Genomic DNA, 27,394 nt, shown 5'->3' on the forward strand with positions numbered 1-27,394 from the left:
AACAAGAAAATACAAGAATGGCTACATCTGAAACTAATAAATATATGTACAATATATAATAGTATATGCATTTCTGGATGTGTATACTAAATGTTTTTCTACGTGTGTGTGTGTGTGTGTGTATATACACATATTTTACAAATTAAATAGAGTAAACAATAAAATAAAATATATAAAAATATACAGAGTTGAGACATGTGCAAAACAGTGGCATTACTGTACAGTATGGAGTGCATAATGTTGAAGTTCCAGTAGTGAAGCTGAGGTGTCTATGACGTGTTCAGCAGTCTGATGGCCTGGTGGAAGAAGCCGTCTCTCAGTCTGCTGGTTCGGGACCGGATGCTGCAGAACCTCCTTCCTGATGGAAGTAGTCTGAACAGTTTATGGCTGGGGTGAATGGAGTCCTTGATGATCCTCCCCGCTTTCCTCAGGCAGCGCTTCCTGTAGATGTCTTGGAGGGAGGGAAGCTCACCTCCAATTATCCGTTCAGAGCACCGCACTACTCGCTGGAGAGCTTTGCAGTTGTAGGCGGTGCTGTTGCCATACCAGGTGGTGATGCAGCCAGTGAGGATGCTCTCAATGGCACAGTGATAGAAGGTCCTGAGGATGCGGGGTTCATGCCAAATCTTTTCAGTCTCCTGAGAAAGAAGAGGCACTGCTGCGCCTTCTTCACTGTTTTGTTTGTGTGTACTGACCACGTAAGATCCTCAGCCAGATGTACACCAAGGAACCGGAAGCTGCTCACTCTCTCCACAGCAGCGCCGTTGATGGTGATGGGGGTGGGTACTTCTCTGCACCTCCAGAAGTCCACTATCAACTCCTTTGTCTTTGCGACGTTGAGTGTGAGATGGTTGTCTTGACACCAGTGGGTCAGGGCGCTGACCTCCTCCCTGTAGGCCATCTCATCACCGTTGGTGATAAGACCCACCACTGTAGTGTCGTCCGCAAACTTCACAATGATGTTGGAGTTGTTAGTGGCTGTGCAGTCGTAGGTGTAGAGTGAGTACAGGAGAGGGCTCAGTACACACCCCTGTGGAGCACCAGTGTTCAGTGTGATGGGGGATGAGGTGATGCTGCCCAGTCTGACCACTTGGCGTCTGTCAGACAGGAAGCTAAGGATCCAGCTGCAGAGGGAGCTGCTCAGTCCTAGATCCTGCAGTTTCCTGTCCAGCTTCGAGGGAACGATGGTATTGAATGCTGAGCTGTAATCTACAAACAGCATTCTCACATACGTGTCTCTCTTCTCCAGGTGTGACAGGGCAGTATGTAGTGTTAGGGCTATGGCATCATCAGTGGACTTGTTGTGGCGGTATGCGAACTGTAGAGGGTCCAGTGAGTCGGGTAGTGCAGAGCAGATGAAGTCCCTGACCAGCTTCTCGAAGCATTTGCTTATGATGGGGGTCAGGGCTACAGGTCGCCAGTCGTTCAATGAGGAGATGGTGGAGGATTTGGGTACAGGGACAATGGTGGCCATTTTGAAGCAGGCTGGGACTACAGACAGACAGAGGGAAAGGTTGAAGATGTGTGTGAACACTCCAGCCAGCTGAGCCGCGCATGACTTGAGGACGCGGCCGGGAATCCCGTCCGGACCAGTAGCTTTGCGCGCGTTCACCTTCCTGAAGCACTTCCGCACATCCTCCTCAGACACAGTGTGCGCACTGACGTCATCCGCGTTGCGCACACTGTCCGGTCTCATGGTGTTCGCTGTGTCGAATCTAGCGTAGAATACGTTTAGATCCTCACACAGAGAGGCCGTGGTCTGCGGTGTGCTGGTTTTCCCTCTAAAGTCTGTGATCGTGTTTAGTCCCTGCCACATACTCCGAGCGTTGTCAAACTGTTGCTCCACCCTGTCCCTGTACTAGTGTTTGGCTGCTTTGATCGTCTTCCGGAGTTGGTACTGTGCGTGTTTGTAGTCCGATGTGTTCGCGGAGGCAAAGGCGGTGCTCCGTGCCGCGCGAACATCTCCATTAATCCAGGGTTTTTGATTTGGGAAGGATTTAACTGTTCTGGATGGGACGACATCTTCCACGCATTTCCTGATACAGTAAATCCGCAGACTGAGTCTGTGTATTCATCAATGTCCCTAGCAGCCACGTGAAACATTTCCCAGTCCGCGTGATCAAAACAGTCCCGCAGCGTAGACTCCGATTGGTCCGTCCAATGGTGCACCGCCCTCCGGGTTGGAGCTTCCTGTTTCAGCTTCTGCCTGTAGGCGGGCAGGAGCAGGATGGAGCGGTGATCTGATTGGCCGAATGTACGCATCCCGGAAAGAGGTGTAGCAGTGGTCAAGTAGCCGGTCTCCACGAGTGTTGAAATGGATGTGTTGGTGGAGTTTTGGTGAGACTTTCTTCAGGTTTCCCTTATTAAAGTCTCCGGCTGTGATAAACGCTGCCTCTGGGTGTGCGGTTTCCTCACTGCTGATTGCGCTGTACAGTTCCCTGAGTGCTCGGTCAGTGTCGGCTTGTAGGGGAATGTAAACAGCCGTAATAATCACGGCTGTAAATTCCCTCGGTAGCCAGAATGGCCGGCACTTAATCATCAGGTACTCCAGGTCCGGTGAGCAGAAGGATTTGACCGGGTGCACGTTTGCATAATCACACCAGCTGTTGTTGATCATGAAACATACACCACCGCCTCTGCTTATTTTATGGACGCACAGTGTGAGCACTCAGGTTGCATCAGAGCATCAGGTCGTATAGTGTGAGACCCTGCATCGTGACCTACGAACTTCTAACCCCTGTGAGTCAATCGTACAGTTTGAGCAGGAGCTGAATCGCGCAACTGACAAAATCGCACAGTGTGAGCCCGGCATAACTGTGTTTTGCCAGAAACGCCAGATTCTCAGATTAAAGCTCACAAAACCATTTCAACAACAACCAAACAGCATGTGAGAGCAGGTACACGGATTCCACACAAAGACGTAAACACAGAACGGACCCGACGCATCAGAATCAACTTTGTCTTTCTCGGCTTTCTCACCCAACGGCTGTAGACAGACACGCTGTCGGAGCTTAGCGATTCTGATGCGTCCGGTCCGCGCTGTGATTATGTATTTTTGCGCTGATTCTTAGCTGCAGGTTCACCGAGCTGAATTTTCCTGTTTTGCTTCCATGACTATTAAAATCACACTTCATGCACAGCTAGCTCTCTCTCTCTCTGTACTTCAAGAACAGTTTCCCGTCTCAAATCTCTGTTTTCTGTATTATTCATTTGCTTATTACCCACCAGTCTACAGTTGTTTACAGCGCTGTGGCTGCTGTCTTTTTCTTTTCTTTTTCTTTTTTTTACGCTTAAATGACCTCGGACAAGAAAGCCTATTTTTTCTGTTGTTCAATACTGAAGAAATTTAAACTTTATATGCAGAACATTGTAGAATATTTTTAAGGTTATCTGCTATAAAAAGCCAGTCCAGGAAAATCTCCTTCATGTTTTTCTGTGTTTTATTCTCAGTTACTTTCACACAAAGGCATCTGCTGTGATGTTCACAATTCTGATGAAGTCAGTACTGATAAATGATCAGTACTGATAAATGATCAGACGCCCATGGCAAAAAGTTAGTCTAGAGCCCTGGTAGCTGTGTGAGTTACTTTGTTTACTCGTGTGATGATGTTGTGAGTAATTTAAAGCTGAACTAAACTTGTAATGAGTTTAATAGAGTTTCTGAAGTAAGTGTACTTGGAGATATTTATGTGTTTACTAAAGTACAGGAGCAGGAGGCTGTGTGTAGCATAGAGGAACCCAGACCTCAGCTTTGTCTCCTGGTTTCTGTTGCTGCTGCTACAGTTTCCCCTCATCGTTCCCTTCAACAGTCTCCTCAATGTAACAAATCAAATTGTTACTGTATAGATTCACGTCTGAATGTTGCCATGTGCTATTAAAACTAAAAGCGATGTTTCATACACCCACGTGGTTCAGTCACACAGTAACTGATGGTAAATAATGTTTGTGTTGAGCACATCGTACAGGTCAGCTGCTCCACACAGATCTCAGGTTTACATCCTGGAACAGTTTGTGATCATGAAGGATAAACCTCTCTTCCTCTTTGTTTCATACAGATGTGACATGAACAATAACACATTCATGAAATCCTTTTAGGAACACAAACACTATTGTAGCTGGAGAATATATTTGAATGTAGGATAATGTAGGGGATCATAAACAACAGTAATAACTAACCACCACCTCACCATTTGGGTTGGTAGCTGCATGTTGATTGATGAAGTCATTTTCTTCTTCCTCCATTTCTACTTTATTAACATCAGATTAAAAGCTGCACAGAGACAGGCACTGGACATGTTTAGCCTAGCTTAGTACAAGGACTGGACATGGGGGAAACGGCTCTCATCACTGGATCAAAACATGAAAACAAATCTGAAGTAAAGTTTTGTTGAAGTGAACTGTGGTGGTGCCCAATGTTCTCTCTAAGCTGCGCGCGTGCAATTGCACACTGCTGGCATGGTCTCTGCACACAGAAAATCTGTGTTGCGCACAAAAAAAAAAAAAATCAAATCTCAATTGAAATTAAAATTAACACTTTAACAATTCTGCTTTGCAGTGTTAGTCAGTAAGTGACTGGCTGCTCCCGTATGGGATTAGAACGATGCCACCTTATCCCATAGTCCAGCCAATGATGCGATTCACATTCGTATATACACAGCTAATCAACGTCGTTGACAGGCTATGACAGCGTCCTTATGTGCCGACACCGGTGTTTTAGCAAAGCGGCTGATGTGGAGTGAAGCCACGTTAATGACAACGTGTACAACCATTGGAGATGTGAGCAGGACAGACGGAACAATTGACGGACAAAGTGTGGACTTTATACCAGTTTTTAAATTGTGTTGATCGGCCACGTAAAACCAGAGTTATGATAAAAATATCTGCAATGTTTGGTTTTCTTCCTGAATAGTATTGTTGTTTATAACAACGATACTATTCAGTATTTATTGCAACAAACTCAGTAACCTTTTTGAAGAATTAACTATATAATTATAAATATGTTTGTTTTCTTTACAGTTCCAACCTTTTATATAACCTTTTGAAGGAAAAACACGACTTTTTCAAGTCTCTGTCCTGTGTTTAAATGTGCGTGTTAGTCCCCATAGGGAAATAGTTCCTCTGCATTTAACCCATTCACCCAGTGAAGCAATGGGCAGCCACCAATGCAGCGCCCGGGGAGCAGTGTGTAGGGACGATACCTTGCTCAGGGGTACCTCAGAGTAGCCGTTCAGTGGAGTCGAACCCCCGACCTTCCGATCATGGGGCCACCACTCTACCTACTGAGCTATCCCTGCCCTGTGTTTATGATAAATGTACGACTTTAATGTGAAACATTCAGAAGTTTTTCTCTTGTTGTGTTTGTTTGAAGCTGCTTCCTGTTGGCTTCAGCTGTTTGGAGTTTCCATTTTCTAAACTTCTACATTCTGAACTGTCTTCAGCTCTGAACAGATGATGAAACACTGAATGATTTCAAGCTCACACTTTGTCTAATAAACTTACATCTTTCATTCTTTATACAGATTGATGGACTGTGGTTTGTCAGAGATCAGCTGTGATTATCTGGCAGCAGCACTGAAGTCCAACCCCTCCCATCTGAGAGAGCTGGACCTGAGTAACAACTACAAGCTGCAGGATTCAGGAGTGAAGCATCTGTGTGGTTTCCTGGAGAGTCCAGGATGTGGACTTGAAACTCTGAGGTCAGTCAGCATGTTTTAGTTGTGCTGAAATGAATATGATGTGAAAGTTGTGCTGACACTAAACTGCAGACATCAGGCTGATATTATACTGATCCACACTGAGGATCTTCATGGTAAAGTCTGTTTTCTTCTTCTCTGGTTTAGTCCATTGACTGCAGCAGAACAATGTTCACATTTCAAACAGTGAGACTCAACGTATGGCCCGCGGCCCACACGCGGCCTGCCCACCTTTCCTGATTCAGAGAGAGGGGACCCTGATTAACTGTGTAGTGTTCTTCCTCACAGTTCTAAGTATCAGACACAACAATGAATAATCCACAGCTGACTGTCTTTAGCAGGTCAAAGGTCACGGCACACAGCAGACAGTGGGAAATATTATAATTCTGATCATTTATCAGCACATATCCATATGTATAAAAACAAAGCTGACACTGTGAGACTTGATCAGAGGTGTGATCATCACAGCAGAGGCCTTTGTGTCAAAGTCACTGAGGATCAAACAGAACAGACAGACAGATGAAACCTGCAGCTTCAGGATCTGTGAGCTGTCCACTTTCAGCCCCGACGGCGTGTCCGTGTACGTGCCGTCAAGTGAACGATCCACGCTCTGTGTTTCCATCTTTGTGTGTTTAGCTGCTCTCATTTACTGTTTTATCTGTTTGCTTGTTGTTGAAATACTTTTGGGAGCTTTAACCTGAGATTCTGGAAAAATACATTTATATTAAAAATTGATTCAGGATTGAATGAATCAACATCGCTTTATTCAAATTAAAACCATTTAAATAGGAAAATCCATTTTTTTTACAGCCGCCTCTAATGCCGGGTAATGTCAGCTGGTCCATGTGCAGCTGGCTGTGAGGCTCAGGGAGCGTCTACAAAGTGCAACACTGAAAGAACATCATCCATAAATATTGAGTAATAACTGGACTCTCATACAGCGAGACTCAAATGCCTTTAAACATCAGCTTATCCTGCTGATCCAAGTCCAACACTGAGTTTGTAAAAACATGTTTGTCAATCATTTTGTTTGTTTTCTGAGGAAAATGATTCAGTAACTTGCTGCTAATACACAACATTTCATCATATTTCCTCATAACCCTCTTTTGTCTGACCATTTGATCCCATTTGAATTTGCAATAAAGGATCCACAGAGTTTGGTGACAATGATGACAGTAGATGTTTGTGTGAAAGTGCTGGAAGCAAATGAGTGTGTGATGTTCTTTCAGTGTTGCACTTTGTAGACGCTCCCTGAGCACCGGTCTCACAGCCAGCTGCACATAGAGACCAGTGTTGTTAGTCCAGGTCAGAAGATGACTTGTTGGAATGAAAATGAGCTTGTAGTTTGTCTGCTTTAATAATGTGACTGGAAAAAGGTGTTGGACTTCAAATATGTCCATTTCTTTCACACTTCACCTTTAAAAGTGAAGCCTTGTGGTTCATGGAAGGAAAAACACGACTTTTTCAAGTCTTTGTCCTGTTTTTATGATAAATGTACGACTTTAATGTGAAACATTCAGAGTTTTTTTCTCTTGTTGTGTTTGTTTGAAGCTGCTTCCTGTTGGCTTCAGCTGTTTGGAGTTTCCATTTTCTAAACTTCTACATTCTGAACCTTCTTCAGCTCTGAACAGATGATGAAACACTGAATGATTTCAAGCTCACACTTTGTCTAATAAACTTACATCTTTCATTCTTTATACAGATTGAGGGGCTGTGGTTTGTCAGAGATCAGCTGTGATTATCTGGCAGCAGCACTGAAGTCCAACCCCTCCCATCTGAGAGAGCTGGACCTGAGTAACAACTACAAGCTGCAGGATTCAGGAGTGAAGCATCTGTGTGGTTTCCTGGAGAGTCCAGGATGTGGACTTGAAACTCTGAGGTCAGTCAGCATGTTTTAGTTGTGCTGAGATGAATATGATGTGAAAGTTGTGCTGACACTAAACTGCAGACATCAGGCTGATATTATACTGACATTCAAGCGACTGCTGAATCGTACAGGTGTTACAGCAGTGATATATCTCCTGTTGTCAGACCTGCAGGTATCAGGCTGTTGTTTTCGTTTATCTCATAGTGGACAGAAATTATTTTTTGGAGTGATACAAATAATTTATGTGGCATCAGAACAGCTGATTGTTCTGTAAATAGTTTAAAATGTTTATTTAAAAAAAAAAAACGCCTTGGCTGCATTTTTAGGTAAACAGCTGCAAAAAAAAAAAAACAACTTTGTTGTTTTCAAAACTCGGTAACTTTTTTGAAGAAGTAACTATATAATTAATTGCCCAACGTTGGTCATTATTTACTGTATTTTGCAGACAGAGCGTTACAGACTCTCTCCCAGACCACAGACTCATAATACAAGTCAGAGCTTTATAAAAAAAAAAAGAAAAGAAAGAAAGTTTGCAATGTATGTTTGTCTTGAAGATGTAAGAAGATCACACGGTGCTTTTTATTATTGTGTTGGTTTGTTTCCTGTCTCTTGGATGGAGCCCAGCTGTGCGTGGCCCCTGGGCCTGTGGTCAGAGTGTGTGCTGGATAATCCGGCCCAGGATGAGGCCAAACTGATATGGGATGAAATGTCTGTCACATAATTGAGCCTAATTTAAAAACATCCTCTATAAATATTGAATAATAACAATAATAATAAAGGGTCAGAAGATGACTTGTTGGAATGAAAATGAGATTGTAGTTTTTTGCTTTAATAATGTGACTGGAAAATGGTGTTGGACTTCAAATATGTCCATTTCTTTCATATTTCACCTTTAAAAGTGAAGCCATGTTGTTCCTTGAAGGAAAAACACGACTTTTTCATTTTTTTATGATAAATGTACAACTTTAATGTGAAGCATTCCGAGTTTTTTGTCTTGTTTGTTTGAAGCTGCTTCCTGTTGGCTTCAGCTGTTTGGAGTTTCCATTTTCTAAACTTCTACATTCTGAACCTTCTTCAGCTCTGAACAGATGATGAAACACTGAATGATTTCAAGCTCACACTTTGTCTAATAAACTTACATCTTTCATTTTTTTATTCAGATTGAAGGACTGTGATTTGTCAGAGATCAGCTGTGATTATCTTGCAGCAGCACTGAAGTCCAACCCCTCCCATCTGAGAGAGCTGGACCTGAGTCACAACTACAAGCTGCAGGATTCAGGAGTGAAGCATCTTTGTGTTCTTCTGGAGAGTCCAGGATGTGGACTTAAAACTCTGAGGTCAGTCACATGTTTTAGTTGTGCTGAGATGAATATGATGTGAAAGTTGTGCTGACACTGTGGATCAGTAGGCCCACAGACCTCTATACAGGCAGTGTGGTTCTACTCTTTGTAGAACTTCTGATCCCTGATCCTCTGAGTCTGACTCAGTAGATAATGCAGAGTTCTGAGCTGATGTGGGTGAGAGGACTCAGGCAGCCTGACAGAGTTGATGTCCAGGTCTTCCCTGCTTGTCCTGATATACATAAACATGAGTATCCTTGCAGGTCAGATCTCATCAGTCACACCTGTTAGTGCAGCTCTCCTTTAGATTGTAGTGCTTGTTAAACTAGGATGATTTTAGGAGCCTGGACTGCAGACTCCAAGGGAAGATATTACTTGGAAAGGCCAAAGCAACCTATTAGAGGAGTTTGCACTAACATAGATAAATACGCAGATTTACACCTTTAGTGTCTCACAAAGGGTTAAAAAGTGAATGTGCACAGTGAGGTTGGTGGTGAGATGGCCATTCCAGTCCTGTAGATGTGATCCAGCTCAGTATTCATGGAAATAATCCGGAGAGCAGGATTCCTTGATGAATGTCACATCTTCTTGAAGTTATAATCCACAGGGAAAACCGTGAAACTGTCGATCTGATATCTACTCAGCCAATCAGCTGTTTACATGCCCTTCACTGATCTTCAGCCCCACCTTATTAACACCCCCTCTCTCTCTTTTACATCTGAATTATCTTCACTTCACATTTCAGTCAGTTCAGATTTCATTAGCACGTTCACTTTAGCATAATCCATTTTAATCCAAACACCTTTCTCTTTAAACTCTGTTTGTCAGTCACAGTATATGCAGTACAATCCTCTTTTTCACTGCGTCACACACATTCACACCTAGAGTCCCAGAGAGCAGTCATTTGGCTTTTCTACTCTTAAAACCCGCCTTCCAGCCAAATGGCTGGTAGGCTTTTAGCTAATATCCTGTGTTTACCTGTGAACTGCTGCTTTTGTTATGTAAATAAGGTGGGGCCATGCTGAGCCACTTGGAGTCGTTAGTTTCCTGGGCCACAAGGAAACTTGTTTCAGTTTGCCATCTTAGGGAGAAATCAACACACATGGGTGTATTTCCTTTGTTGCTGAAATTTATTGATAAAAACAGTACAAAAAACAAAAAACAACCATTTGTACACATATTTACAAATAATAATAAAAAGTGAGTACATTTCAATATTTTCAGCAATCACTCACTATCCTGGCACTGCCATAGTATCTGTAGTCTGCATTTACTACATGTGTATGTGTAGCAGTGAAAGCATTTGTGTTTGACCTGACACATGGCTCTTTTTCCAGGGATAGGTGTGGAGGGTTGTGTCCAAAGCAACTGTTCGTTTCTTGCCTTCTTCCCAGCCATATGAGAGTTAGTCGAGGATGGTGGTTTTCCGTCTAAGAAGTTTTTGCGCAAGTGAAAGCGATGTGAAGAAATTGTCCGTGGTAACATTTCTGCCCTTGTCTAGGAATGGTTCCATCAGCCTCATCACTTCATTTTCAGACAGTCTCTCCCCACTGGGACGATTGGGGTCCTTGCCAAGATATGGGAAGACATTGCAAATGTAGTTGGATTTTAGGCCACCCAAAACTTGATACCAAACTTGTCAGGTTTACTTGCAATATACAGCAGGGTTAGGGTTATGCTGTGGGTTTCCCAGGTTTGCTGACCAGCAGTCATGTAGTGATGGAACCCTAGTAAACCCCCGCAAGATAACAATTGCATCCACCTCAACACAAAAGGAAGTTAACAGCTTTTAGCAGCTCCCCACCCCCACACACAAACAAAGAGGGAGTTGGCAGTTAGAAATCAGCAATCATTCACACACCCCTACTTCTCAGGTAACAACCTAATTTACATATGAATTGATGCTAAAAGACTAGCCAATTTAGCTTCCACTTGGCTGACTTGGGTTAGAAAAGCCTGGGACTTCCAGTGTTCAGAGATCAGAGTGTCCTGTGTGTGCTCTCATTCACTCACTCTCATATGGTTGAAGTCTGTTTGTACACAGGCTAATCTGGGACTCTCCACCATCTGACCCTAGAAATAAAGAAGCTTCTTGGATGAGAGGTGAAATGTCTTCAAGAAACTTAAAGAAGTCCAGATGCCTTGTTTTTCTAAGCTCTTTAGATGACTGCGAACCTTCACAGACACCTCATCAGTGGGACTCTCAGAGCTACCAGCCTTTTCCTACAATCACAAAGCTCTTAATTGAAATCAATGTTATCAAAGCTGGAATCAAATGAGTCCAAGTCTTCTGCTGATTCAGCATCACATTCATCTTTGGTCCTTGCTCTGCATCCCCACCATGGACTTCATTCCTTTCCAAGCCAGCCTTGAGTGTCCTTTATTCAACTTCTGCTCTGCTTTAATTTTAGACCTGATTTTAGCTGCTTTAACTCTCTTTCGACAAGTTTCTGTGCCTCGATCTTTTTCTTCTATCCCTCATAACAAGACAGCTTCTTCTGACTGAGAAGATGTTTGAGAGATTTACTAATCCAGGGCTGATTTTTGGGGAAAATAGTTCCTGTTTTCAAAGTAATCCCCATTTTTCCCAGAAAGAAATGTAAGTAGAAATAAATGATCTAAGTGAGAAGATGAGCCTTTAAAAAGGCTCTTCTGAGGCTGCTGCCAGTGGTCAAACCCTCCAACAAAGCTCTTTAAGTAAATATGTGATCATAGCTTTAGTTTTTAAATGTTTATTCTAGTTAACACAGATCAGGTTGGAACAACTCAAATAAAATATCAAAAATACTAAGTGGTCATTGGTACTCAGTTTGTTCAATACTGAATACAATGGAGCACAAATTGTCCACATTTCTGAAATATTTCTGGGTGTAACTGTTACCAAAGTGCAATTTAGACCTGGGTTGTGGTTGTTATCTAAGTGATAATCATCAATTCTACTAAAACAAATACAAAATAAAGAAATTTGACACATTTTGTTGATATCAAAAGCACACTGAACAATTCAGTGTTGTTTTACTGCTGTTCTCTCTTCACTTCTTCTCCTCTGATTCTCTCCACATGTTGCTCTGCATAAGTGCTCAGTTTCCTGACAAAACAAGATTAAATATTGCTAAATATAATAGTATCTCATTACACTTCAACATAAGTGTTTTATTTTTGTAATTGTTTATCTGTTATTTTTCAGACTGAGTCACTGTGACCTGACAGAGAGAAGCTGTGAAGCTCTGTCCTCAGGTCTCAGCTCTCAGACCTCTAATCTGAGACAGCTGGACCTGAGTAACATTAACCTGAATGATTCAGGCGTGAAGCTTCTGTCTGAAGGACTGAAGAGTCCACACTGTAAACTGGAAACTCTCAGGTGAGATCAAGCATTTTTCTTTCATCAACTGACAGAATTAGCAGATTAATAATAAGGCAGTCCTCTAATAAGAGGAGAAGTGGAGGTGTTTTGAAGGGCAACATACTCTTATGTTAACAAGACGGGAAGTACTTCCTGGGAACAGCTTTCTTTGTTATTGTCTAAGTAGAAACATGATGGTAAAACAGTGATGAGTTTGCAGAGGTGAATCCACAGCACACAACACAACAATGCTGTTGCGTGCTGAAAACAGACTTCTCACAGATTCTGAGACTGCAGGTTTCATAACTGTCCAACCAAAATTCATTGAACCAGTAGTAAATAAACGTCAAAAACTACGCTTCATGTTTAAAAAAACTGATGATCAAGGGGATTTGTGTTTACATCTTATTTTGTGTAATCTGTTCACCTGCTGTTTTAGCTGTTTGGTGATTGTTGAGATGGTTTTGTGAACTTTTAGCTGAGATTCTGACATTTCTGTAGATATCGCACATGTCTAATTACCGTATTTCCCAGACTACAGAGCACACCTGAATATTAGCCGCACAAGCTAAAATCAGGGGAAAATCCTGTTTTGTACATACATTAGCCGCACCTGACTAAAGGCCACAGGTGTTTCAATGTTGACTTATCATATGTAAGAGAATATGCACAAATCGAATTGTCAGGAAAGAGATGGCTGTTTGGAGACACATCACTTTTATTAATATTTTGAAAAACAAGTTATGGGTACATATTTGCACAACTTTTTAGGTATATGTACAAGTAGCGGTAATTACAAGTACGAAACATGTACTGTGCTTCATAAATGAGTAACAAATGTAGTACATAACAATAACCTACAGCACACCAGAAAAATAGATTCAGACTACCTTTTAGGCTCAGGTGCAGTGACACGGCTTTAACAAGAAGAAAAGTCAGTCATTCACCATCTTTCTCTTCTTCCTGCGCACTAAAACCACCAAAGTCCTCTTCTCCAGTGTCGGAAACGAACAGGCTCAGGGTGGCTTCGTCATCCACTCTCAGCTTCTCTCCTTCGTTGTCACTTACAAAACCAAACAAATCCTCGTTGTCAGTGTCAGAGTCGAACACCCTCTGAAGGGCAATGGCGGTGTCCTCTCCATCATGCAGCAGTCCAGCCCTTCGAAATCCGTTGGTGATCGTGGATGTTTTCACACTTTTCCACGCTGTCAGAATCCAATGGTGGAGTTGAGCATAACTTGCTTTTTGCACGTTTATCGCCGCTCATCATCCACGCCTCCAGCTGAATGCGTAGCGCTACTTTGAAGTTTGTTTTTCGCGCTACTTCGTACGGCACTACGTTGCCTGGCGGATGGACATATGACCAACATACCACTCTTGAACCCCGATCCTTCCGCCAGGCAACGTAATGCCGTACAACAGCAGAACAAACAAAACAAATCCGCTCATGGACAATCCATAGAAAAGCCGCACCTGACTAAAAGCCGCAGGGTTCAAAGCTTGTGCAAAAAGTAGCGGCTTATAGCCCGACAATTACGGTACTTTGTATAGCATGAATGGCCATAACGAGGCTTTAACGGTAAGAAAAGTTGTAAAACTTAAGAAAATATAGTTAAAAGTCCAAAACCTTCTACGTCTGGTGGCTTGTGGTAAGGAGCAGATCAAACGAGTAAAGAATTACGTTGTCTGTGAAGGTTCTCAGTCATCCAGGTCATCGTAGTCAAAGGAGCTTGCAAAGAAAAGCGTCTGGACTTCTTTAAGTTACTTGAAGACGTTTCACCTCTCATCCGAGAAGCTTCTTCAGTTCTAAGGTCAAATGGTGGAGAGTCTCAGATATAAGCCTAGTGGGAGTGACCCCCCACAGAGGGACAAAAGGACCCCCTGATGATCCTCTAATCGCCTGAGCCAAGGTGTGAAAATGGGTGTGGGCCCCAATCAGCCAGTTTCGGGTGAGTTCATTGTGAAACCTGGCCCCACCTTATCATGCGAATTCCTGAGATCAGATGGCCCAGGATGTGAGTGGGCGTTAAGGCGTCTGGGAAGGGATCTCAAAACTGGATTATAGATGGCAGAGAGTTGGTGTCGTAAACCCCCGCCTCTGTTCAAAGATGGTCGCTCACAGTGGACATAGATGGCTGGTCCGTATGTGTGGGCTTCCGGTAAACTTCGATGTTGAAAGAAGCCATCTATGTCCACTGTGAGCGACCATCTTTGAACAGAGGCGGGGGTTTACGACACCAACTCTCTGCCATCTATAATCAAATGAATTATCAGCTGCACAAAGGCAAAGCTATTCAGTTGTTGGTGTGAGTTATTTAAATGGAGGATGGAGTCAGACTTTAAGCTGCTGGACTCAGTCACTATATCCTGTTGTCCTCATAGAACCTGGATACACAGACTCGCCTGTGACACAGTGACACACAGTGTGGGCTACACATTAGAAAGTGGATCAGTCACACTTGTGCAATCATTTGTTGTGCTGGGAAACCATGAACACTTTGAATCACATTAATGGCTTTGTTACAGCAACATTCAATCATGAGTTCAAAAGTAGTGTATTGTGTACTTATTTTAATAGTACTGCAGTATGAGAAGTGCAACATTCAGTGTGCAGAAACAAATCAGGTGCTTTCTAACAGTAGTGTTCCCTTTAACACAGTAGCAGTTCAAATATTTCTGTTAGTCTGAGCTGAAACATGAATCTATTCAAATATCAAATCAAAGTTCTTTGCCTCTGCCAGGACGTTAACATTTGATCTAGTTTTTTACAAAGTTGCCCTCAGCGCCCAGAGCCACCAACATACCTTTGATCAACAGCAAGTGAACATTTATAAATGTGTGTTTCCAGAACAGGAAGCAGCAGAACTATTGTTCTGTTATCAGGCAGCAGCACAAACGCTCATCAGCTCATTTACTGTGCAGGACTTTGAGTGTGTGAAGTGTTTGTTTGTGTTGGATTTCCTTTGGAGAATCTCAGTCAGAAACAAGACAAAGAAAAACTCTTTCAATAGTCCAGGTTGAGTTGACAACATGAACTGCATTTATCTTCCTCTGACTTGACATTTTCTTCCTCCTCTGCACCGAGCCAGCTGCTAAGACACACAAGGTCATTGACATTTTCTGATGATAAAGAAACTCTCTTCTTCTGTACAATATGAGCAGCAACAGAGAACAAGCTTTCACAGGTACAGATGTTGCAGCTGTGGCCAACTACATGTGCTGCATGTTTGGAGCAGCACTCTAATGGACAGGCCTCTGTACTGATGGTGGGCTCTGCTCTGTATCCACCACACTGTTCTCAGCTGAGTCTTCCTCCTGTTCACAATCACACTCTGATGAAGCACCAATAGGGCCAACTTTTTCTCTAGTGGCTCGGATGTTGTTGCTTCCACAGGTTTCCCTCCAACAACCCTCTGTTCCTTCAGTAAGTTCAGTAAGATCTGGGTAAACACTTGAGCTCCTTGAATCTGGCTCCAGTGCAGCAGCAGTTTTCATATACAATGTTGGCATTTTCCTTGCGTGTCTCCAGGTCTGTTCTGAATGTAGACTTGAATTTGACCACGTAGGTGGGTCATCATCTGAGCTCTCCATCACCTGAGAGAGATGACAAAACACAGAATCACAGAGCATGAAACCATTTTTTCTCCTCCCAGAAGTTCAGTCACAGACCTGCAACAGAAACAAGAATCAAAGATTCAAATGACGCAGAGCATTCATTTACTTATATCCACAAACATGTCCTCTACATATTCATGCTGTATTTACACACACATACAGAGGCTGTTTGTCTCGCACACACAGACAGGACACTGAGAAATACATCATGTTAAATATACCTGCAGGCTTCCAGCTGTGCACTTTGTCCCTGTTAGCTGTTGTTGCCATGGCAACCTTGGTGTTGTGCGCGATGCAGGGACGTGTTCAAAGGCAGACGTCTGGCAGCAGCATCATATTTGATGCACTATCTGTACTGAGTGTGCTGACTTCATTTCAAATGTCCCACTGCTGTGCAACATGAATCACATGTTCTGCATGTTTCTGTAACTCCCAGGTAACCATGGTTACCCAGCTACGTCCAGTAGTCTCCACAGAGACCAACAGCTGGTTCACCGTGGCTTTCGTAGTCTCTCCTTTTTCTACAGCTCATGTGTTCTTCTTGTGATGGTGCATCTTGAGGGAGGCTCATACATGCCGTCATTTGTTGATCCTAAGAACGTTCCTCAGACCGACTTCTTCAACAACACTAATCGGCCTGCCGTTTGTAGCTACTCACTTCACTGTGGCGTTTGATAGCTTGTCTTTCTTTGGTTTATCTAGACTCCTCCCACCAGCTGAATCTACGTAGTCTGCCCAAGCCTCCCACCTCTGTTTGTTTGGGTGGTTTGTTTGCTGCCATCAACAGCGTGTAATGCATTTAAGTGATACTTCAGACATGAAGTACTCCGACGATAAAAAACTCAACTTTGCTTCCAGATAACTTTAGTTGTATCAACACTGCCTCCTGGAACAGTTTAAAATGAACATGTCAAAGATCTGTACCTGTCTCCATGTTTCTGTCCCCGCCCCTTTCTTTCTGTCCTGGGTCATGTGAACGCTGCAGTAGTATTAGACCCACCCTCAATGCTCTCATTGGCTGAGACGCATAATGATGTCCATTTCAAGCCAGCACTGGTCAACATCCCTCCTGTGACCCATGCCTTTTATATTCAGAGCCAGTGAGCACTTTCACAGTAATCATGATTTTAAAAAACTGTGATTAAATTATTGCTGACGTTAATCAGTTAATGAGTTAACGAGATAATAACAGGTTAAGTTTCCCAAATAATTAGACTTTGATGACAAACTGATGTGATCTCCATGTTTCCTTTGTTGGACTGTGGGCGAGTGTCAGAACTGAATATACTGAGTAACATGTAGAGTTTAAATGTGTCAGTTCCAGTTTTAGAGCTCTAAAGTGCAGCTATCATGTTAGGAATATGTTAGGAATAGACAGGAACACTGAGCACACTGAGGTCAAATCTTTATTTTACCACTCGCTGCATTCTTGATGTTCATGAATTCAGCAGGTTCATGATTGTCTGCAGCATTAATCTCATATTTCCATTAAAAGTGTTGAATTTGACTGTTTGATGTTCTTTATGATCTCTGGCACCAGTTCCTCGGTAGGCTGAGCTCAGTCCATCCATTTAGTGAAATGATGTTTAAAGGTCTCCTTGTTCTGTGAGCGTGCACAGATCCTGAAGCAGAAAGCCTGGGTTAACAGAGAAATGATCATCACTGTGATGATGCTCATCATTTCTGACTGGGATTTGAGGTTTTGTCAAAGCAGCAAAGAAAGCCTGGCTATGTTGGACTGGGTGTGGCAGCAGCTCCCAGTTTGAGTTCAGGAGACAGACACCCTCTCTACTTTGAAGATCAGCTTCAAACTTTCCTTTTTGATAAAGCTTATAGTTAGAGCTGGATCAGGTGACCCTGAGCCATCCCTTAGTTATGCTGCTATAGGCTCAGGCTGTTGGTGGACTTCCCATGATGCTTTGATTTCTTCTCCCCTCTTTTCACTCCTTGATGCTTTTATATGTCACTACTGCATGTCCTTAACTTTTGTCTTCTCTCTCCTTAGTTTGTGTTGTGTTCTTGTCTCTCTGAGCTCATCTCTTCTCTTTCCCCTCACCCTGCAACCAGTCATGGTAGATGCTCCTCCTGGAGCCTGTTTTCACTGGGAGGATTTTGGGGCAAAGGGAGTTCTTCTTCCCACCACCACCAAGTGCTGCTCACAGTGGATTGTCTGATGTTTGGGGCTTTCTCTCTAATATTGGAGGCTGTCACCTTACACTGTTAAACAGCTTCAGATGACTGTTGTTGTCTGTTGGGTATTGTCACTTATAAATAAAGTTACATTGAATGGATGTAAATGGATAGATGTTATTGTGACAAAGAGAAAACGATTGTTGACAGATTGTTGTTTTGTGTGTCTGCAGTCTGTCAGGCTGTCTGATACAGGAGGAAGGCTGTACTTCTCTGGCCTCAGCTCTGAGCTCCAACCCCTCCCATCTGAGAGAGCTGGACCTGAGTTACAATCATCCAGGCCACTCAGGAATGAAGCTGCTGTCGGCTGGACTGAAGGAACCAGGCTGGAGACTGGACACTCTCAGGTAAGAAGAATGTCTGATACAGGAGGAAGAGCTGGAAACATTTCCTGTGTCTTTCACTCACTTCCTGTTTGTTTCCTGCAGATGACACAAGAACAATCGCACATGCAGGAATATTTTCAGGGACAGACACACTAGTCTAGCTGGATAGTACATGGATATTTATGTAGGGGGTCTCCAAGGAGTCTGTTTGCAGGAACATCTAGGTCACAGGTGTACCTGAGATAGATGCCAGTGTACCTAATAAAGTGTCAGCTAACATTTGGAAATTGTCAGAGATTTACAGTTAACAAACAGTCAGGTGAATAAAAAACACTGAGACACTTGGAGACTGTTTAAACGTGCTGCACGGGTGAAGACTCAGAGAGAGACTCACCACGAGCTGCAGTAGTCGTTTATTATTTATAGCAAGCAGTTTCCTCTAATTTTGCATGTGTGTGTGTGTGTGTGTGTGTGTGTGTCTAAGTTCGTGTAAATGTCACAGGGTGAACTTCCTGTTTCTAGAAACAGAGCAAGAGAGCGATTAGTACATTCTGCTCTTTTCCTATAAGAGTAAGATATGAACATATACTTTAATGCAACATAAAACTCATAAAAGCGTTTCTTCCTTGACATTCCCTCCTGTTGTTAATATTTTACACTTAATCATACTTTATTATCAGCCAACAATCACTTGCTCATAACATTTTCAATTGTAGCATCATTCAGTATGTGTGTGTGTTCCTATACTAAATCTTCTTCATCCGGTTCATCTTCTAGTGGCAGTCCAACATAGGTGATTACTGTGGCCTGTACCATTTTGTCAATCATGGATCTTATGCATGGTAGGATACATGTAGAAAACAAGCATAATAATAGAAGCAGAACTCCCAGCAGTACGAGTCCTTTTATCACAAGGGTCTTCCAGCTGCCACTCAGCAGCCAGGTCAGCCAGTCCTCTTTGTTCGTGACATAGTCTTGTTGCTGTGCATTACTCAGTTGTCGCAACTTGTCTAGGGCGGTGGTCATGGTCAGGGAGTGCACGTTGTCCGGGATATAGGTGCAACAAGTGGTGTTGAATAAGACACAGAGGCCCCCTCTCTCAGCGAGAATCATGTCCAGGGCGACCCTGTGTTGCATGACCACTATTCTGATCGCGTCGATTTCCTCATTCTGAGCCTTGTTTATCTTTGTTGAGCTGTTCAGGAAAAGTCCAAATCGGTAGTCAAGAGTCTCAATTCTTAACGTGTTTTTTCCAGTTCCGATCCATGGGAACAGTGAGTGCAGGACCTTCTGTCCGGTGGTCCACAACTTGAACTCCGCTGGTACATCACTGCCCCAGATTGGGTCATCGGGTTGCACGTCATCAGTGCTCCTCTTGCGTCTTGGTTGGTTCTGATGGAATACTCTGAATGTGTGGTCTGACACTAAAATTGGGGCGCAGAGTCCAGTGCTATTGGGTGGGATGGTGAAATATGTCTTTGACCCACATGCCCATGCTGTACCCTGCACCCAATATGTGCCATTCAGGAAGCTTGTCTGTGCCTTTCTGTCCTGTGGCATTCGGAAAGTCTGGGAGCAGTTTCGGTTCCATCCCAGCTTTCTGTTGCTGTATGCGAAGGTGAAACACATTGGATGTTGTATTCCTGGTTCCGTTCTGACGTTGAATGATTTTCCCCTGTCATTGGTTGCGTTTAGGTGTACCCAGTATCGGTCATCACAGCTGTAGTTCCAGTCTGAGGTGTCTGGTGTACAGAACAGTACCTTATTAGTTGTATAGTTGATCTGTGTTCCATTGCACCGTGGCAGTGTGGATTTTGTGTCTTGTGTCTTTCACTGAACCTTGAAGAAGAAAATGTCTTCGGGGGAACATGTTCCGTTGATGGCTTTGTGGAATATACATAGGGCTTCGGGAAGGCTGGGTGATTTTCCATATAGGGTGGCTTGCATTGCTGTTGTTGGGAGGTGAGAACAGACGTAGCAGCCTGTGTGGTTGTCTTCTGCATGTACTCGGTTGTAGACGTACCGGTACCAGGTATTGTTCAGCCAGGGGTGGTTGTGCTCTTTGTCCATATCCTTCAGGTGTGAGTTGTCATACGACCATTTCTTCTGCAGGTGGTGCTGTGGGACCTCGTCCTTCCAGGTGAGTATCAGTAGGCTCACTAGGAGCACGATGCCAGCCACTATGAGGACAAGTTTCTTCATGATGACCAGGCACACCTAGACTTCTGTTGAGTAGACTACCAGCGAAGTGGAGAGGCGGGATATACCCAATCAGCCCTTCCTCCACCGGTAGATCACCTAGAAGCTAGGGGAACCGGCGTCTAAACGTCTAGACTGTCACTCACTTTTTTACAGTGGCTTTGATGGATCCAAGATGGTCTTTCTGCTATTTTGCAGGCAGTTGGTGTTGTGAGCAGGACCTGGTACGGGCCTTCCCACCTCGGTGAACTCCAATCTTTCCTCTGGAGCACTTTAATCAGGATCCAATCACCTGGTTGCAACCTGCAAGACACTGGAGAGATATCACTCGGCAGTTGGTTGTTTAGAACAATCTCTTTATTTTCAAACAGCTTGGTCATCCATTCTGCTAAAGTGGTTTCTCTTATAGATTTGTTAATTGGCTCACTAGTGAGAGGCAGTGGAAAAGGTCTCCCGTGAATGATTTCAAAGGGTGTGAGCTTTTGTGACCCCTGGGTCAGTCTCATCCACATCTTAACCAGACCCAAACACTCAGGCCACAGCCTTCCTGTCTCTTCCATACATTTTCTTAGCCTCTGTTTTATTGTGCCGTTAGTTCTTTCCACTAATCCGGCGCTTTGTGGATGATATGAGCAATGATGTTTGATGCTGAAACCTAGGGCTTCAGAAACTTTGCTGATCACCTCATTTACAAAATGAGTCCCATTATCTGACCTTATCAGAGTGGGTATGCCATATGTTGGAATGAAATGATTGCACAAGCATTTTGCTACTGAAATTGACACTTTTGACTGGGTATATTTCAGGCCATTTTGAGAATACATCTATTATTACTAGAGCATATTTTGATGCTTGACATTCATTGAGTTCAATAAAGTCCATGTGGATTGTGTGAAACGGGTGGTGTGGGGAAAAGGCCTCGTTTAGGTCTGAGGTTTCCCTGTGCATTATGTTTCTGACAAATCATACATGTTCTGATAAACTCTTGTGCTGAAGCTTCGAAATTTTGGGTATAGAAGTGTTTAGAGAGGATACTCATCATCCCCCCCTCGACACATGTGTTAACCCGTGTGTCGCCAACGCTGCTGTTTTGTGTAGGAATTTTGGCAATACTGGCTTGCCATTACAAGTCATTAAGTCATTGTGTAGTTCTGCTCCACACCTTAGCCATTTCTTTTGCTCTGCAATAGGTGCGGCTTTCTGTTCATCCTCAAGTACATCAAGTGGTATTAGCTGTGAAGTTGCAGACATTAAAGTTTGTATTGGTTGCTGTGCGGCCTTCTTTGCAGCTTGGTCTGCGAAGTTATTGCCTCTAGTAATTTCTGAGTTATCTGTCTGGTGAGCTGCACACTTACATAGTGCCAGCTGTCTGGGCAACGTTATGACATCTAATAGCTCTTTTAACAGATGTCTATGTTGGACTGGGTTACCTGTGGAGGTGACCATGCCCCTATTTTGCCATATTTTTGCAAAATGATGCACTGCTGCAAAAACATACTGGCTGTCAGTGTGAATGTTGACATCCTGACCTCTGTATAGCTGGCATGCACGTATGACAGCAATGAGCTCAGCACTCTGTGCTGAAAAAGAGGAAGTTAGAGGTTTCGCTTCCAGAATCGTGTCTACTGTGGTTACTGCATAACCGACACAGTTGCGACCTAGACTATTTTTGGATGCTGAGCCATCTACAAAAATGTCTGTGAAACCATGCTGACGTGAACTATAAATGTCCGGTCGAGGTTTCGTTTCCTCATCAAGTGTCTGCATACAGCAATGTTTTTCACCATCTTCCGGTACGGGGAGGAGTGAGCTAGGGTTCAATTGCCTATACTTCTCGATTGTAATGTGCGATTGCGAAAGCAAAATGCCTACATATGAAAGTTGTCTTGCATGAGTTAAATAAGATAAGTTTTCTTGTAGCAAAATGGAGGTTACAGCGTGAGGAACTTTGATAATCAATGTGTGTCCTAAGACAATGTCAGCTGATTTCTTAACTGCCTCCACTGCAGGGGCACAAGCTTGTACACATGTTGGTAAACCTGAGGCGACTGAGTCTAATTTGCAGGAATAGAATGCAAGTGGGCATTGTTTTTCCCCGAAAGCTTGCGTTAGAACGGCTTTCATATAACCGGCCGCGCCGTCAACATGCAAATAAAAAGGTTTTTCATAGTCTGGCAAAGCTAAAACTGTGCTTGTTTGCAGGGCAAGTTTTAGGTCATTAAATGCTTTTTCTGCTTCTGGTGTCCATTCTATTTCATCTTTCAGTGCTAAGTGTTTACCATAGATTAGGCTTTGCAAAGGTTGGGCCAGCAGTGTGTATTCAGGTATCCAACATCTGCAATTACTGATCTGATCCCGGTCTTTGCTTCTGTGCTTAAAGGATATTGTGGTTTTACTGGCCTGTAGGTAGTGGTAGTTTTTACTACAAAGGGATCTGCTCCCTTAATCAAACCTACATCTGCCGATCCTGTGGACCACAGCTTTGTGGGTAGCTTTTTTAGTTCTGGAAGTAACTGTAATGAGAGTGCGTGTCAGTCCTCGCTTTCTACTGCATGCAGACTGGCATTGTCTGTCATGTGAGTTGATGGGAGTGTGGTAAGGACCCACCCCAGCGTGTACCTCATGCATCCCGTTCTATGACCCTGCAACCAGCCCTCATGCGTTTCCTCGGTTTTTTCATATCTGTCCCGTTGCACTTTTTCTAGGATGTGACCTAAATCTTTCCACTCAGTGCTGTTATTGTGGGCCACTGATACATGTGGGTTTTTGGCATTTTATTCACTTGCCTCACTGCTTCCGGCTGTATTACTGAGCAGACTGCATTTCCGCTTTCTGTAACATACAGATGCTGTAATGTTAGCTTTTGTGGGCCTAACTTGTGTATCTGTTTGTCATAAGGTGGGTCAGGACCTGGGCTCCGTTTAAACCTCAGCGTGTTGTGATACTCAGTGTATGGCTGTTGTGTAGATAAGGCTGGTAAGTACTTGCTAGCCAAATGGTGGAGTGCCTCTAAAGGGGGCAAATCCAGCGTCCAGTAATAATGTGGCTCCCCCAATCCCTCATTTAGCATTAGCTTAGCATACATGCCTTCTGGCCCTGACAATATTCCGACGTCTAGTTTCTCCAGCGCATCTCTCCCTAAAAGATTAACTGGACACAATGGATCATATATGCATTGGATTTTACAGCTGCGGCCACTATCTCGGTGGGATAGGAACAAAGGTTCTGTTAGTCGCTTTGTGCTCACGTGTCCTGATGCTGATTTCACTAACAGTGTGTTATTTGAGAATTTGATGTTTGGCGGTTCTGTTGTTAGTACTGTTTTACATGCTCCTGTATCACAGAGCAGTGTTATGGGCTGTCCATTAACATGTACTATAATGGTGGGCTTGTGTTCAGAGCCTAGAAGTAACTGTTCTATGTTGTATACTTCACTTTCATCATTATCTTTAGGCTCTGGCTTTAAAGCTAGTCATTTGCCACCTCTATCTCTATCTTCCTTGCTATCATCACGCTGTCTCTGTCTACACTCACGGGCAAAATGCCCTTCCCTTCCACAGTTGTAACAGCTTGTGTCTCTGTCTTGTGCTCCACGATGTCTTCTGTCCCTATTCTTTCCTTTTCCCTTAAACGGATTTGGCCTGCGCCTTTTATACTGTCCTGAGAATGCCACAAAACCTGTCCCGGGGTCTACAGTGAAAACACCTCCTTTTTCCTTCTGCTTTTGGACCTTAACAGCATGTTCAGCATATTGTAAGGCGTCTGGTAAATTGCCTGTGTTCTGTGTGACCCAGTGCTTATCCACATGGGCCCGCACTTTTGGGATGAGGCCGTTCAGGAAAGCATTTTTTAATTGTTGCTGGAAAGGAGTTTGTGGCCCGTCTTCATAGTTCAGGCCTGAGTGCTGTCTAAAAACAGGACGTAGACGGTCCAGGAAATCAGACCCTGTCTCAGCCTCTTTTTGTTTCACTTCCCCTATTTTACCATAGTCAGGGCGCGGTGCTAATTCAGTGAGGACACGTTCATATACTATGTTTAGGGCATTAGCTAATCGGTCTGTGCCCGCTAGGAGTAATTCATGGTCATGATCGTCACCCGTAAACGTGCCCCTTACTCTAGGGAACCGCAACCCAAGCAGGTCCTGTAAGACTTGCAACATCTCATGTCCATTAAGACCCCAATTGTCGCGAATTAATTCTACTGCATCCCTCCATGGCAGAAAGCCTTCATTGAGGGGAGGCACATCTTTCAGAACATTTTTCCTAACCTCATGTGACCAGGGGCGATAGGTGTATATTACTGGCCTATCGTCTGTTGGTGGGACAGCATCCTCATCAGCAGGTGGCCCTGTGGTCATTCCATATCAAGGGTTTGGTGCTGCGATCATTGGGAATACTCCACTGGGGCCAGGGGGTCTGGCCACCCTCTCATATCCCTCCCGTACGAATCTTTCCCTAAATCGTCCTGTTCTTTATGGGTGGGGGGTGTTGACATAAGATTCAGTGCCTGTCTTGCAGGGGCATATGGGCATAGTAGTGAAAGGATTTGTAGATGGCGGTTTAGAGCAGGGACTTGGCACATATGGAGGCGGATTTGGGACATTTGGGTCCTTTGACTCTGTGTGCTGCTCGTTTTTCTTTTTCTTTTTTTCTTCACGTGCTTTGGTGCGTTTATCTTTTTCTGCCATCCAGGCTTTAAAATACTGCCATTCTGTGAGACGTTTGTCTTTCTTTTTAAAGCTTTTTTCATTATTTATTTCTGTTTGGAGAGTTTCCTTTAAAATAGTTACTGCAGAGGGACTGCATTTTCCCTCCCACGCAGGGCAGTTTAATTTCTTTCGGTTCCTCCATCCTTTAGCACTAATTTGACCGGCGCCGGGACAACTTTTCTCTAACCACTGCTCGTCAGCAGTGAGTTTTGTAGATTTATTACCCATTTTTTCTTAGTTTATAGATATATTACATTCATACACACATACACACCCGTGATGCTGTCGCTGGCACGAGGAATGAGAGCGGATATTAACAACGGCCTTTGACTTTCAAGCTGCCTTGAAAGCGGTGTTAATTTTATGTGATGAAACACAACCTTATTCTCATTCCGCCAGCACTTCAGCAATCAACGGTAAACAATTCAGTGGAGTAGTTCAGCCACCTTAATGTGCTGTTAAATCAACTTACTCCACCAACAAAACAGTAAAATGACAGTTCATACGCGCAAAATTTGTACTGGACAGCTCTGGGTGTCTTATTAGTATCTGCTACCAGCCCCTTTTTCAGGCGAGCTGCTAACCGTTATTCTGCTTCCAGCCACTGTTTCAGGTGAGCGGATAATTAAGTCTACTAATCGTTATTCTGCTTCCAGCCACTGTTTCAGGCGAGCGGATAACTTATCTTGCTACCAACCACTATTTCAGGTGAGCGGATAATTAATTTCATCTTGCTTCCAACCACTGTTTCAGGTGAGCGGATAAAATCTATAGACCTTTGTTAGCTAATAGGTTACTTCCTATTTTTAATGTACTCAGACCACGCAGGCTGTCCCAGCCGATTGTTTTCTGCGAAGTGTGTTAAGTGTGGAATATTCACCTGGCATTGTAGTTGCCGGTCGGGCGTCCTCCTTCAAATCCCACCGCCGTGGACCTGTATAAGACGTTGGCCAGGACCCGAATTCACGTTCCTGGACTTTATCCCTTCCGGGAGGGAGCTCTGCAGGGGCTTCAACGCAGGTTTGTCACGACGTCGGGACATGAAGAAGGATACCACTGTGAAATGGAGCGTAATATTACTATTAATACCAGTCCATTAGCGGCTCGAAGGACCAATTAAATGTCAGATATTTACAGTTAACAAACAGTCAGGTGAATAAAAAACACTGAGACACTTGGAGACTGTTTAAACGTGCTGCACAGGTGAAGACTCAGAGAGAGACTCACCACGAGCTGCAGTAGTCGTTTATTATTTATAGCAAGCAGTTTCCTCTAATTTTGCATGTGTGTGTGTGTGTGTGTGTCTAAGTTCGTGTAAATGTCACAGGGTGAACTTCCTGTTTCTAGAAACAGAGCAAGAGAGCGATTAGTACATTCTGCTCTTTTCCTATAAGAGTAAGATATGAACATATACTTTAATGCAACATAAAACTCATAAAAGCGTTTCTTCCTTGACAGAAATGGAAGCTTAAATAATGACAAACTCTACATTCACAGCTGAATCCACAATAAATTTGTTCTCAAGTGCACATTTTTCTGTTATTGTTCTCAAACAACAGAATGAGAATGAAATATTGATTCTAACAGGGCCCATAAAGAGAATTAGCTTAGCAGCATTAGCTTATCAGAGTTTCCATCATGGTCACACAAATCCTTAGCAGAGCAAAGTGGCCTACTTAGCAATAGCTGCTCAAGTTGTATAAAGCAAGGAAAAACAGTATTAGCATTAGCTGCTAATGGCAGCTTACTTAGCATAAACTCTTCACATCTTTATAATGCAAGGGAAAGGAGTCACTCATGGAAGCCTATTTAGCATTAACGTCTCACATCATTATAAAAGAAGAAAAAAGGGTATTAGCGTTAGCTACTAACCCAAATTAGCTTTTAGCTGCTAATGGTAGCCTACTTAGCATTAACTATTCACTAATATAATGCTAGTCAAAGGAGCTTGCAAAGAAAAGCATCTGGACTTCTTTAAGTTACTTGAAGACGTTTCACCTCTCATCCGAGAAGCTTCTTCAGTTCTAAGGTCAAATGGTGGAGAGTCCCAGATATAAACCTAGTGGGAGTATCCCCCCACAGAGGGACAAAAGGACCCCCTGATGATCCTCTA

General features: G+C 43.4%; 1 protein-coding gene and 1 pseudogene across 1 annotated transcript in view; one reads left to right on the plus strand and one right to left on the minus strand.

Moving 5' to 3' along the window:
- LOC146577371 (NACHT, LRR and PYD domains-containing protein 3-like) overlaps positions 1–27,394 on the plus strand; it is a 42,962-nt gene that overhangs the window by 11,519 nt on the left and 4,049 nt on the right. Inside the window, exons 8-12 of the mRNA XM_085253717.1 lie at positions 5,520–5,696; positions 7,396–7,572; positions 8,721–8,897; positions 12,088–12,261; positions 18,222–18,395. Of these exons, the coding sequence (XP_085109843.1) occupies positions 5,520–5,696; positions 7,396–7,572; positions 8,721–8,897; positions 12,088–12,261; positions 18,222–18,395 (879 nt within the window). The remainder of the gene's footprint in view (positions 1–5,519; positions 5,697–7,395; positions 7,573–8,720; positions 8,898–12,087; positions 12,262–18,221; positions 18,396–27,394) is intronic.
- LOC146577372 (endogenous retrovirus group FC1 Env polyprotein-like) lies at positions 19,116–20,576 on the minus strand (annotated as a pseudogene).

Source organism: Mchenga conophoros, linkage group LG3 (assembly GCF_057382185.1).
Source record: "Mchenga conophoros isolate Kocher_MC1m ecotype Shallow Benthic linkage group LG3, M_conophoros_male_GT1.1, whole genome shotgun sequence".
Classification (NCBI taxonomy): domain Eukaryota; kingdom Metazoa; phylum Chordata; class Actinopteri; order Cichliformes; family Cichlidae; genus Mchenga; species Mchenga conophoros.